Source organism: Phyllostomus discolor, chromosome 3, assembly GCF_004126475.2.
Source record: "Phyllostomus discolor isolate MPI-MPIP mPhyDis1 chromosome 3, mPhyDis1.pri.v3, whole genome shotgun sequence".
NCBI lineage: Eukaryota > Metazoa > Chordata > Mammalia > Chiroptera > Phyllostomidae > Phyllostomus > Phyllostomus discolor.
In genome coordinates, this window is record NC_040905.2 from 214,347,814 (window position 1) to 214,358,001 (window position 10,188).

General features: G+C 69.1%; 2 protein-coding genes across 2 annotated transcripts; one reads left to right on the forward strand and one right to left on the reverse strand.

Annotated features, from left to right (window-relative positions):
* Window positions 1-528: 528 nt before the first annotated feature.
* On the reverse strand, window positions 529-8,113 carry ANAPC2 (anaphase promoting complex subunit 2). The gene is made up of 13 exons (XM_028518281.2): window positions 7,792-8,113; window positions 6,905-7,527; window positions 5,642-5,774; window positions 4,553-4,727; window positions 4,075-4,194; window positions 3,687-3,804; window positions 3,117-3,298; window positions 2,794-2,935; window positions 2,536-2,611; window positions 2,236-2,439; window positions 1,383-1,512; window positions 981-1,216; window positions 529-894 (listed from the first exon to the last, which is right to left on the reverse strand). Exons 1-13 carry the CDS (start codon window positions 8,086-8,088, stop codon window positions 682-684), a joined length of 2,649 nt encoding a protein of 882 aa, XP_028374082.2. The 5' UTR covers window positions 8,089-8,113; the 3' UTR covers window positions 529-681.
* Window positions 7,986-9,754, forward strand: SSNA1 (SS nuclear autoantigen 1). The gene is made up of 3 exons (XM_028517352.2): window positions 7,986-8,138; window positions 8,605-8,804; window positions 9,247-9,754. Exons 1-3 carry the CDS (start codon window positions 8,087-8,089, stop codon window positions 9,352-9,354), a joined length of 360 nt encoding a protein of 119 aa, XP_028373153.1. The 5' UTR covers window positions 7,986-8,086; the 3' UTR covers window positions 9,355-9,754.
* Window positions 9,755-10,188: the final 434 nt, after the last annotated feature.

Genomic DNA, 10,188 nt, shown 5'->3' on the forward strand with positions numbered 1-10,188 from the left:
CGCTGGCGTGCAGAGGTAAGTGGCTTTCCTGAGAATACCCTTCACCGTGGGCTCCGAGCGCTGTGGCCGCTCAGCGCTAGTGCGGGGCAGGTGGACCAGTGTCCAGTGCCCCCCGCCATGAGGGCGGGTCCCTGGCAGCCCCTCCTGCTGGGAATGCAGGCAGCTCCTGGCCTGGCGGGGACGCTTGGCCACCTGCACAGCTCCGGTGGTCTGATGGAACTCGTGCGTCCCAGCGGTGGTCCTGGGGCTCTTGGCCCAGAACCTTGGGGGCTGGACACTCAGGCCAGGCAGAGGGAGGTGACCCAGAGGCCCCTTCCGAGGGCCAAAGGAGCGAGGCTGCAGCTGCCGGCCCGCGCGTGGCTCGAGCCCACGCGCCGACGCCCTCAGGTTTGGAGTGCAAACACAGGTGCGCGGCCCACCCTGCACCAGGAGGCGGGCCCTGGCAGGCCGCAGTGCAGAGGCAGCCTGGAGGGAGACCCAGGTCACGTGTCCGTGAGGCCCCACACAACCACCGAAACAGGAAAGAATGAGAAACAAACTGCTTTACTCTGCACTCTGGGGACTGGACTGGGCTGTGGTGCGGGGGACACATGGGGGTTCCAGGCAGGGGAGTGGGGGCCAGGCCATCCGTCAGGCAGGACGGGGGCAGGCGGGGGCGGCGGGGGCAGGGCCTGGCGGGCGTCAGCTGCAGCTCTTGGGCAGGCGGTAGACGCCGGCCGCGTAGACCAGCTGCTGGTCCCGCACCTTCTTCTGCAGGAAGGCCTGCAGCTCCTGCAGGTCGATCTCGGCCAGCGCGGGGCCGGTGACCACGAACATGCGGAGCATGCTGTAGATGCGCTCCAGCGACAGGCTCTCCAGGTTGGTCAGCATGGCCTGGATGTAGGTCCAGAAGAGCTGGGGGGACAGCGGCCGAGCAGCTGTCAGCGGGGGGCCGCCCTCCAGCCCCGCCCCGCAGCCCCGCCCAGCCCCACGCGGCCCACCAGCAGCTCCTCCTCCTTCTGGTCCGCCTGCGAGGCCATGCCCGAGTCGCTCTCGTCGTCGCTGTCGATGAGCACCATGTTGTCGCGGTCCTGGGGCCGCTCCTCCTCCACCACGGAGAAGGTGCCGGCTGGCTCCTCCCGCAGCACGCCCTGCTGCAGCCACACGGACATCCGCCTCCGCAGCAGCGCCACCGGCATCTTCACCGCCTTGCTCAGCGCCTCCAGGGTCCAGGTGGCTGCGCAGGCAGTGGCCGGCACACTGGGTGGGCGGGGCCAGGCGGGCCCTCCCTCCGCCCGTCAGCCCCGCCAGGCCCCCGGGGATGGGAAGGGGCTGCCCAAGTCCTGCCTGCCTCTCCCGTACCAAGCATCGCAGGCTGGGCCTGGGAGGTGCGACTGGCTCACCTTGGTCCTGGAAGTACAACAGGACCACGGCCTGCACAGGAGTCACGGCCACGGACAGGGTGCGGTCCGCCAGCTCCACGTCCATGGTCACCAGGCCCAGCGTGTGCTTCCAGCTGAGGGTGCGCATGGCCTGTGGAGGGCTGGGGTGAGCCCGGGCGGCCGGCTGGCCGGGGGAGGGGGGGAGGGGAGGGGAGGGTCCGCCCCGTGCCCCAGGCCCGAGGAGGCGGGGGGGGGGGGGGGGGGGCAGCAGGGAGAGGGCAGGTGGGCTCTGGGTCTCACCCCCGGCCACCACTTTGTCGCTCTCACTCGAGGTCACTTGCCCTGCTTTCAGAGAGCGACAGAGGGGAGCGTGGGCGTGAGTGAGGAGCACCCACCCGCTGCCTCCCGCCCGCGTACGACCGAGCCCGCAGCTCGTCAGCCACAGCTCCAGGCACCCCGGCTGCACCCGCCAGGCCGAGAAGCCCCCGGGCCCGTGCTGCTCCGTGGTGGCCCCACAGGCGTGGGTTCCAGTCCCGGGACGGCGTGCCGCCCCAGCACACACCCAGTGGGCGTGGCCGCGCAGTTAGGTGACAGGTGGAGGCCTCGGGTTTGAGCATCCCGCCCGTAAGAGCCTGGATCGCCTTGAAGCGACAGGTTCCAGAACCACAAGCGACAGTAAGGCAGCACAGGCTGCTGCCGAGAAGGCACAGGTGACACAGGTGACGCAGGGATGCGGGCGCAGCCGGGGTCCGCGGAGGGAAGCAGGGCAGACGAGGAGGCGCTGGGAGGGGTGGTGAGGGCGGAGCCCACAGGGCACGCTGGGAAAGGCCCCCGGCCCGGCGCAGCCCCCTCGCTGCGGGCGGGCGGGCAGTACCTTCAGCTTCTCGTACTTCCTGCAGTAGGCCTCCAGGGCCTCCCTGATGTGCTCGGGGACCTCCAGCTTCTCCTCCTTGAAGGGGGGCCAGAACTCGCTGGACAGGATGACGGCGTAGACCCCGAAGGGCGGCTGCTCCTCCGCGGGCCGCTTCTCGTCCTCCTCGCGGATGTTGGCGTTGATGCGGCGGGAGTCGGCCATGTCCTGGGGGACGGCGGGAAAGGAGAGGAGGGTCTCTGAGGGGGGCGGGGCGGGGCGGGGCGGGGCGAGGGCAGGCAGTGGGCGGGGCCTGGCGCCCACCTTCAGCATGACCTCGCAGAAGTGCATGGGGGCCTCGCCGAACCGCAGCTTCAGCAGCTCCACGTTGCGAATCTCCCTAGGAGGATGCGTATCAGGGCAGCGGCTGCGCCTGCCCACCGCCGCACGGCCACCCCGAGGTCTCCCCGGGCAGCAGGGGGCGCAGAGCGAGCCTCCCCAGGGCTGAGGGGCCCAGAATGCACTGGGGCCAACGGAGGGCGGCCCGCAGCAGCGCAGGGGCCGCAGTGCCCGGCGCCTCACCGCTCGGGGCTGAAGCTGAACTGGTGCAGCAGGCGGTCGGCCAGCAGCGAGCGGTACTCGTTGATGAACAGGTCCTTGCTGCCGTAGATGCTGACCAGCAGGCTGATGATGTCGGAGGAGCGCCGCTTGGAGCTGGACTTCCCTGCGCAGGGGGGAGGGGCGCCATTGGCACCTCGCAGAGACAGAGGGAGGTCCCCCTGCCGGGCGCCGACCCCTCAGGCCTCAAAGGCAGGTGCGGCAATGACCTGCAAAGCACAGCGCCAACAGCCAGACCCTCCCCCCCCTCCCCACGGTGCAGAGCCCGCGGGCCACGGGGCGTGAACCTGGGTCTGCGTCCACGGGGTCCGGGACCCAGTCCTCTGGCTCCCCGGAGTCGTCCTCGCTGTCCTGGCCAGTCTCCAGGCTTGCTGGGTCCGTCTTGGACAGCTCGACAGCCAGGTCCCCCGTCCCGTCTGAGTCCCCCGTCAGCCCGGCCACGATCTGCCGCACCGTGTCCTCCCGAGTCCTGCCAGCGTGAGCGCGGGGCCCTCAGGGCGGCGTGGCGCCCACCCCCCTGAGCACACGGCACCGCCCGCCCCCGCAGCCAGCCCCCTGGCCCCCGAGCCAAGGACAAGCCCATCAGATTTCCGATCAAAACATGAAATAAAGCGATACACCCCACCCCTGTCCCGGAGCCACAGGAGCCGAGATGAAAACGTGGGCGGGGCCAGGCTGCTCCGGCCCAGAGGCGGCAGGTGCCCCCAGCCCTGAGGGGCGTCCGGCAGCACCTTCCGGAACCAAGGCTGCCCCTGCTGCCGGCCCTGCCTCCTGTCAGCCGGGGCCAGGTCAGCTGGGCCACCCCCGTGCTGGGCCAGGGGCGGGCGGAGCCAGAGCCCGGGGCCCAGAGCGCTCACCGCAGGTATCGGCGGACCGGCTCGCAGGCCACCTCCAGGATGACCATGGAGGGGTCCAGCACGCGCAGCGCCTTGATGGCAGAGATGTAGAGCGTGATGATGTCGCAGGTGTTGACGCCTGCGGGGGCGGGGCGTGGAGGCAGCCCAGGCTGGCCAGGTGGTCTTCTGTGGCCACCATGCCCTCACACGTCTGCAAGGAGTGGCCCCCTCCCACCTCCCGTCTGCAGCAGGGTTCTCCAGAACTTCCCCAGATCTGGGCACCCCCCAACCAAGCAGTGTATGTCAAGAGCCTGTGTAGTGCCCCACCTCCAGGCCAACCCCCAAAAGACCCCCCCCATACTGCTGCACAGCCCACCACAGCCCCAGGCCCTGTGGGTGGCGGCCACACCTGGGTGGAGCAGCCGTGTCTCCAGGGCGGCCTTGAGGGACACAAGCAGCTGCTGCCTCTGGTCGGTCCGCTCCAGGCAGTACTTGAGGTCCTCGACGGCAGGCCGGGAGTCTGGGAAGTCTGCAGGGGGAGGCCAGGCCTTGCACACCATGCACCCCACAGAGCGGGGGCGGCAGGGCCAGGAAGGCCAGCAGCCCTGCCCACACGAGGCGAGGTCCGCCCGGGCGGGGCACCCCGAGTCGCCCTTGTGCCTTCAAGTGTTCACCTGCGGGATCACAACTGCCTGCAGGGCAGGCAGCCGAAGGGCCAGCGCAGGGCGAGAGGCCGACAGGCTGGGGGGGGGACCCCAGAAGCACCGTCCCCCAGCCCCCCACCCACCCTGACTCAGACACCCGGCCAGGGGAGGCCACCCTGGGTGGGGGGCAGCTCCACCCCAGACCACAGGGCCCCGACCACCCGGGAGCGCCGCGGGGCGCACCCCGCACGATGCTGAAGAGCTCCTCGATGCGCAGGCCGGCGTAGATGCGGTAGAAGAACCTCTGCACGTGGCAGCGCCAGCGGCGCAGCGTGGGCCCGGCCTCGGGGGACGCCGGCCTGGCGGGGCCCTCCTGCAGGAACACCTTGCCCAGCCAGCCGACCACCCTCTCGATCCACTGTCGGGAGAGCACAGGTGTGGGCAGGGGGGTCAGGCCCGGCCTGACCCGGAGCAGAGGGGGAGACACAGCCGAGCCCCGGGCAGTCCCCGAGGCCACCCGCTGAGGAGACCAGAAGCACACTGGCATCACCAGGGGGGCGGGTCCTGAGGCCCTCCGGGTGCCCACCTCGTCCCTCCCACGTTGTAAGAGCGCCCCCGACAGGGCGCAGGGCAGAGCGCAGGCCCACCCCCGCCCTGGAGGCCAGACACGGGTACACTGGGGAGCGCACGGCCGAGCCCCACGTGCCGCCTCTGGGAGGCTCGGAGGCCAGTGAGAGACCCCTCCATTCACAAGCAATCCCGCCTCACGTCCTAAGACCCACACGTGCCCCCAGACTGTGCGACGCCAGGAGGACCGCTGGACACTCTGCAACCCAGGGCAACACAGCCACCCCGCCCAGGCCCCCAGCCCCATGCCTGCTCCAGACCCCGCCGCAGTGCCCGCTCTGAACGTCCCCACCGCAGCTAGTCTGCCCCCTGGAGGCAGACACCGGGACAGAGCGGGGGAAGACTAGGAAGTGGGAGCAGGCTAGACAGCCCTCCATGGTGGGTCCCAGCCCCTCCACGACTCCCGGGAGCTCAGAGGAGAGTGTGGACCACGCCCCAACTGAGCGGGGGCCACACGACCCCCTGCTGCAGCCCATCGACCCTCGACCCAGCCTCCAGCCGGGTGGCCCTGCACAGACCTTACTGCGCACAACACAGGGTCATCCTCACTGTCACCAAGGACGACCCCCGCGGGCCGGTCTCCCCCACCAGGGAGTCTGTTCTGCAGAGCCCCCACACCCTGGCTGCTTCTAAAGCCAGCCAGTCCCGTTGGCCAGCAACCCACTCCCTGGTCCCCGGGGGCCGAGCCCAAGGGGGCGGCCTTACCTTGTGGAACTCGCGCAGGAAGGAGCGCTCGTACTCGCCGCGGCAGCGGTCCTCCATCCTCTCCCGGGTCACCTGGTGCAGGGTGACAGTCACGGCCTCGGCGCTGACCCGCTCCAGCAGACTGAGCCGGTGCCTGGAGAAGAGCCCCGCCCATCAGCCAGCGAAACCCAGGCGTCCCCCCACCCCGCCCCTGTGTGCAGCCGCACGCGGTCCCACACGCTGGGAGGGCGGGGCCCCGCCATGGCTCCGCCCTCCCCCGCTGGCCTCCGCCTGGGCGGGGATACAGCCGCCCCTGTGTGCGCAGCGTGTGGGACTATCGGGGGTCAGAGCCTCATCCCCCAGAAGTGGCTCTGAAACAGCAGCTGCAACAGCACAGGGACCCACGAGGAGATGAGGAAGACCGCTTCCGTGCCACTGCCGTCCGGAAGGGACCCAGCAGAGGCCCTCAGCGCCTCCTGACCCTTGCCAGCAGCAGGGCTGCCCCCAGGTCTGGCTAACGGACTCTCCACTCACCAGCCCACATTGCTACCACTTCACTCAGCGAGACAAGCTTGTCCTACGCGGCCACGGAGGGTGGACGGCCTGTACAAGAGGACCTGACTCCAACAAGAACAAAATCCTCCCGTCTTCAAAGGGCCAGAGAGGCCTCTGCCTGCCCAGCCCGCGCCCCGCCCCCCTCCGCCTGGGGCGGGTGCCACAGAGCAGGGCAGCCAGCCCGTCCTCTGCAGCCACAGGGCAGGGTGGGTGCCATCCCTTCCCCGGAGCCTGCAGAAGCCTCGGCTGAGCTCTGCAGGGAACTCGAGCCTTGGCTGGAGCGGCTCAGGGGACCGAGTGCTGGCCTGCGCACCAAAGGGTTGTTGGTTCGATTCGCAGGCGGGGCACCTGCCTGGGTTGTGGGCCAGGGCCCCAGTGCGGGGGCGTGTGAGAAGCAACCACACAGTGAAGTTTCTTCTCTCTCTTTCTCCCTCCCTTCCCTTCCCTAAAAGGTAAATAAACTCATTTTTTTTAAGAAATCACATAGAATCTTGGTCTAAACGAAGTATGAAACCCTAGGCTAGTGTGAGCGACAGGGACAGACACAAGCAGTGTGTGAGGTTCACAGCACAAGGGTCCTGGCAACCCTCCCTCTGCCATGTCCACGGCCATGGCGACAGGTGGCAGAGACCCAGCCAGCGCGCCAGCTCCCTGCAGAGGTCGGCCAGGCCCAGGGGAGCGAGCAGGAGTCGGGAGGAACCCACCCGGCCGCACGGGCCCGGTACTCACAGGACCTGGCTGAGCTGGTGGAACTGCTCCAGCGCCTGGCGGCACCAGCACTGCTGCTTGTCACTGCCACAGCCGGCGCACAGGGGACTCTGCAGCAGCCGGTAGTACCGGCGGCGGGCATACCGGCTGTCCAGGTCCCCCTCCAGTTCCGGGTCTGTGCCCCCTTCTCCTTTCCTCTTGCTCTGCATGTAAACTCTCAGGAAGCGCCCATAGAGGCGCTGGACCATCTCCTGGAAGGTTCTGGGAGTGGAGAAGAACAGGACGCCCCGCAACGTGGTGTGGACCTTGTCCCGCAGCCCCTGAGCGCCGGTGCCCATCAGCAGGCCCAGGCGAGTCCACTTCTCCAGGAGCTCCAGGCTGCGCAGGTAGGGGTCCAGGCGGCTCTCCAGAAGTCCGAAAGCATCCAGGAGCAGCAGGAGGCACTGCGGCTCGTCCGCACAGTTTTCGCGCTGGGAGACAGCATTCCAGAACTCGAGCGAGATGTGGGCCTGCAGGTCGTTCTGCAGCACCTCCAGGAACCACTCCTCCAGGACCGAGTGCACTCCGTGGGCCCTCAGCACCTCCACCGCCGCCCGCAGCTCCTCCTCCTTGGGTGGGACTGCTCCGCTGGTCCGGGAGGACGCCTGGAGGCAGAAGGCCGTGGGGAACAGTGGAGGTGGGAGGGGGGACAGATGGGGAAGAGACAGAGCGGAGACTGCGGAAACGCCGCCGCCCCTCCTCCGCGGCAAGGGCTTCCGGGGCGCCGAACGAGGCGGGACCGTGAAGGAAAGAAGCAGTCCAGAGGCTGGGGACACACGCAGCCACAGGCACCCGAGAACGCACCCCCTGAGGCAGCCCGCAGGGTCCCGGGAACACCGCGCGCACGCCACCCTCGCCCCGGGCCTCACCAGTCCCAGCGCGGCCGGCGGCACCAGCCCGGTGCTCACGGTGTTCCAGGCCACCAGCAGCTCCTGGGTCGGCCCGACGGGGCCCTCCGCCGCCGCCATCGGCGCCCACCCGCTCCCAGAGCGGTGCGGCGCCGCGCGCAATGATGACGTAGGTCTAGGTGCGCGCACGGCGATGACGCACGCGGAGGCGCACAACGGTGACGCATCGGTGGGCGCGCGGTTGGGTGGCGGTGGGCGCGCGCCGGCGGCGATGCGGTAGCGGCGGTTGGAGTGGCGGGGACCCCGGGAGGCGACCATGACCCAGCAAGGCGCGGCGCTGCAGAACTACAACAACGAGCTGGTCAAGTGTGAGCGGCCGCGCGGCGCGCCCGCAGGGCAGACGGGGAGGGCGCGGGGCCGGCGGCCCAGGCGGTAGCTGGCCCGCTGCGCTCCGCGGAGTTTGTTGTCCTGCCTCCGCGGGGGTGGCCCTGTCCGGACGGCGCGCAGGCCGTTCGGACTTTCCCAGCGCACAGCGGTGGTGCGGCCCGCACCAGGGGCTGGGTGGCTATGGAGTGAGGAAGAAATAAGACAAACAAAAAACCGAATGGCCTGAACACGTCCTGCCTCCAGGCCCCGCGCGGGGCGGTCCGTGCGGTGCCTTCTTTAACTCTGAGACCCCTGGGAGGTAGGACACCGGCCTGACCCCGGGGCAGCGGGCCGAGCCGGCGCCTCGGCCTTGCACCACCGTGGTGCCCCACGGAGCGGTGGGCCGCAGAGTGGGTGGGGTGGCGCGCTCCCCCTGCCCGTGCCCACGGCCCTGCCCCTGGCCCCCAGGCATTGAAGAGCTGTGCCAGAAGCGGGAGGAGCTGTGCCAGCAGATCCAGCAGGAAGAAGAGGAGAAGCAGCGGCTGCAGAACGAGGTGCGGCAGCTCACTGAGAAGCTGGCCCGAGTCAACGAGAACCTGGCCCGCAAGATCGCCTCCCGGAACGAGTTCGATCGGACCATCGCAGAGACCGAGGCCGCCTACCTCAAGGTGGGGCTCAGGGCAGCTCTAGCAGCCTGGGTCCAGGCAAGGCCCCCTGGAGCTGCTGGCCTGGGGCGCTCACAGTCGGAAGTGACAGGATGGTGGCACCCCCAGACCCACCGCAGGGAGGGTGCAGGCTGTCCGTGGTGCCTGGCGTGGTTCGGGTTGTTCTGTGCACTGTACTTGGTGCCATGTGGCTCATTCCAGGCTGAGCAGCAAAGTGGCAGCAGGGGCCAGAGCTCGCCTGGCTTGCCAGGGTGCACAGAAGGGGTGCTAAGCTAAATTCAGAGGAGAAGAGGCATCACCCACCCCGTCCACCTGATCCCTGGGGGGCTCCCCCTGGCCTGCTCCTGCCCCACAGCCCCCGTGGCCTGGCCCTAGTACAGCAACTGAGGTGGGCTGAGCTGTGGGGACTTCCAGCGGGACAACTGTCACGTGTCTCTGCCCCTAGATCCTGGAGAGCTCCCAGACTCTGCTGAGTGTCCTGAAGAGGGAAGCAGGGAACCTGACCAAGGCCACGGCCTCAGAGCCGAAGAGCAGTGTGGGCAAGGACAGCTGACAGGGCCCCAGGTGGGGAGAGGCCTGTCTCCACCTCCTCCACTGACAGTGTGGTCTCCAGCGGGTCTGTCTGCAAAGCGGCAGCTGCCAATCTCCACGGCCCCTGGGCGACCAGGCCCTGGGGCAGCCCACCAGGTGGGAGGGGCCCTAGCCATGTGCTAAAGCAGACAATGGGGAGGGTGGGCTCTGGCTGTGCTCTGCTGGGGGCCAGGAGCCCCCACCCCCTCACTGGGCCACGGGGAGGCCCTGCTTCTGGTCTCTCAGCATTGTGGGAGAGCCCTCGTGTCCTTCTGCCAGCGGGTGCCCAGGCCTGGCACCTGGGCAGGGACAGGAGCCCTCCTTCATCCCCGAGTTCACACTGGTGGCTGTGACTGTTAATAAAGGTTGTGTTTTTAAAGATTTACGCCACCCTGCTGCCTGCTTCCTGTCAGGAGAGTGGAGCTGCCGGATGTGGCGTGAGGGGGGTCCCCGAGCACCTGCTGTGACTCTGGGACTGCCCACCCTCACCGTTCCTGGCCCCCTTCACCTGCGGCCAACACCCGCAGCCCATCCTTGGCCAAGGGGCTCTGCCACCCCCAGGTGCCCAGCACACGGCCTGACCTGGGAGATGTCCCCCCTGGGTCTGGGTACCCGTCTAGGGCTGTGCCTCAGCTCCGAGATCCCAGATCTTGCTCGGCGACAGCGCCAACGCGCCCTGCCCTCCCTGGCCACCCACCAGGCACGCCCGCTGCCAGACTTGGAGGCATGCTGGGGCCCTGCCTTCCTCGGCTACCCTCACCCCTGTGGGAGTCCCTGCAGCTGTGTGCCTGGGGGGAGTGGGGCGGGGAGATATGTA

Coding starts and splice junctions, on each gene's coding strand:
- SSNA1 (XM_028517352.2), top strand. CDS start 8,087: ATGACCCAGCAAGGCGCGGCGCTGCAGAACTACAACAACGAGCTGGTC. Junction 8,139..8,604: donor CAACAACGAGCTGGTCAAGT/GTGAGCGGCCGC, acceptor CCTGGCCCCCAG/GCATTGAAGAGCTGTGCCAG. Junction 8,805..9,246: donor CCGAGGCCGCCTACCTCAAG/GTGGGGCTCAGG, acceptor CTCTGCCCCTAG/ATCCTGGAGAGCTCCCAGAC.
- ANAPC2 (XM_028518281.2), bottom strand. CDS start 8,088: ATGGTCGCCTCCCGGGGTCCCCGCCACTCCAACCGCCGCTACCGCATC. Junction 4,728..5,641: donor TCCTGCGCGAGTTCCACAAG/GTAAGGCCGCCC, acceptor CTCTCCCGACAG/TGGATCGAGAGGGTGGTCGG. Junction 895..980: donor AGAAGGAGGAGGAGCTGCTG/GTGGGCCGCGTG, acceptor CTGTCCCCCCAG/CTCTTCTGGACCTACATCCA.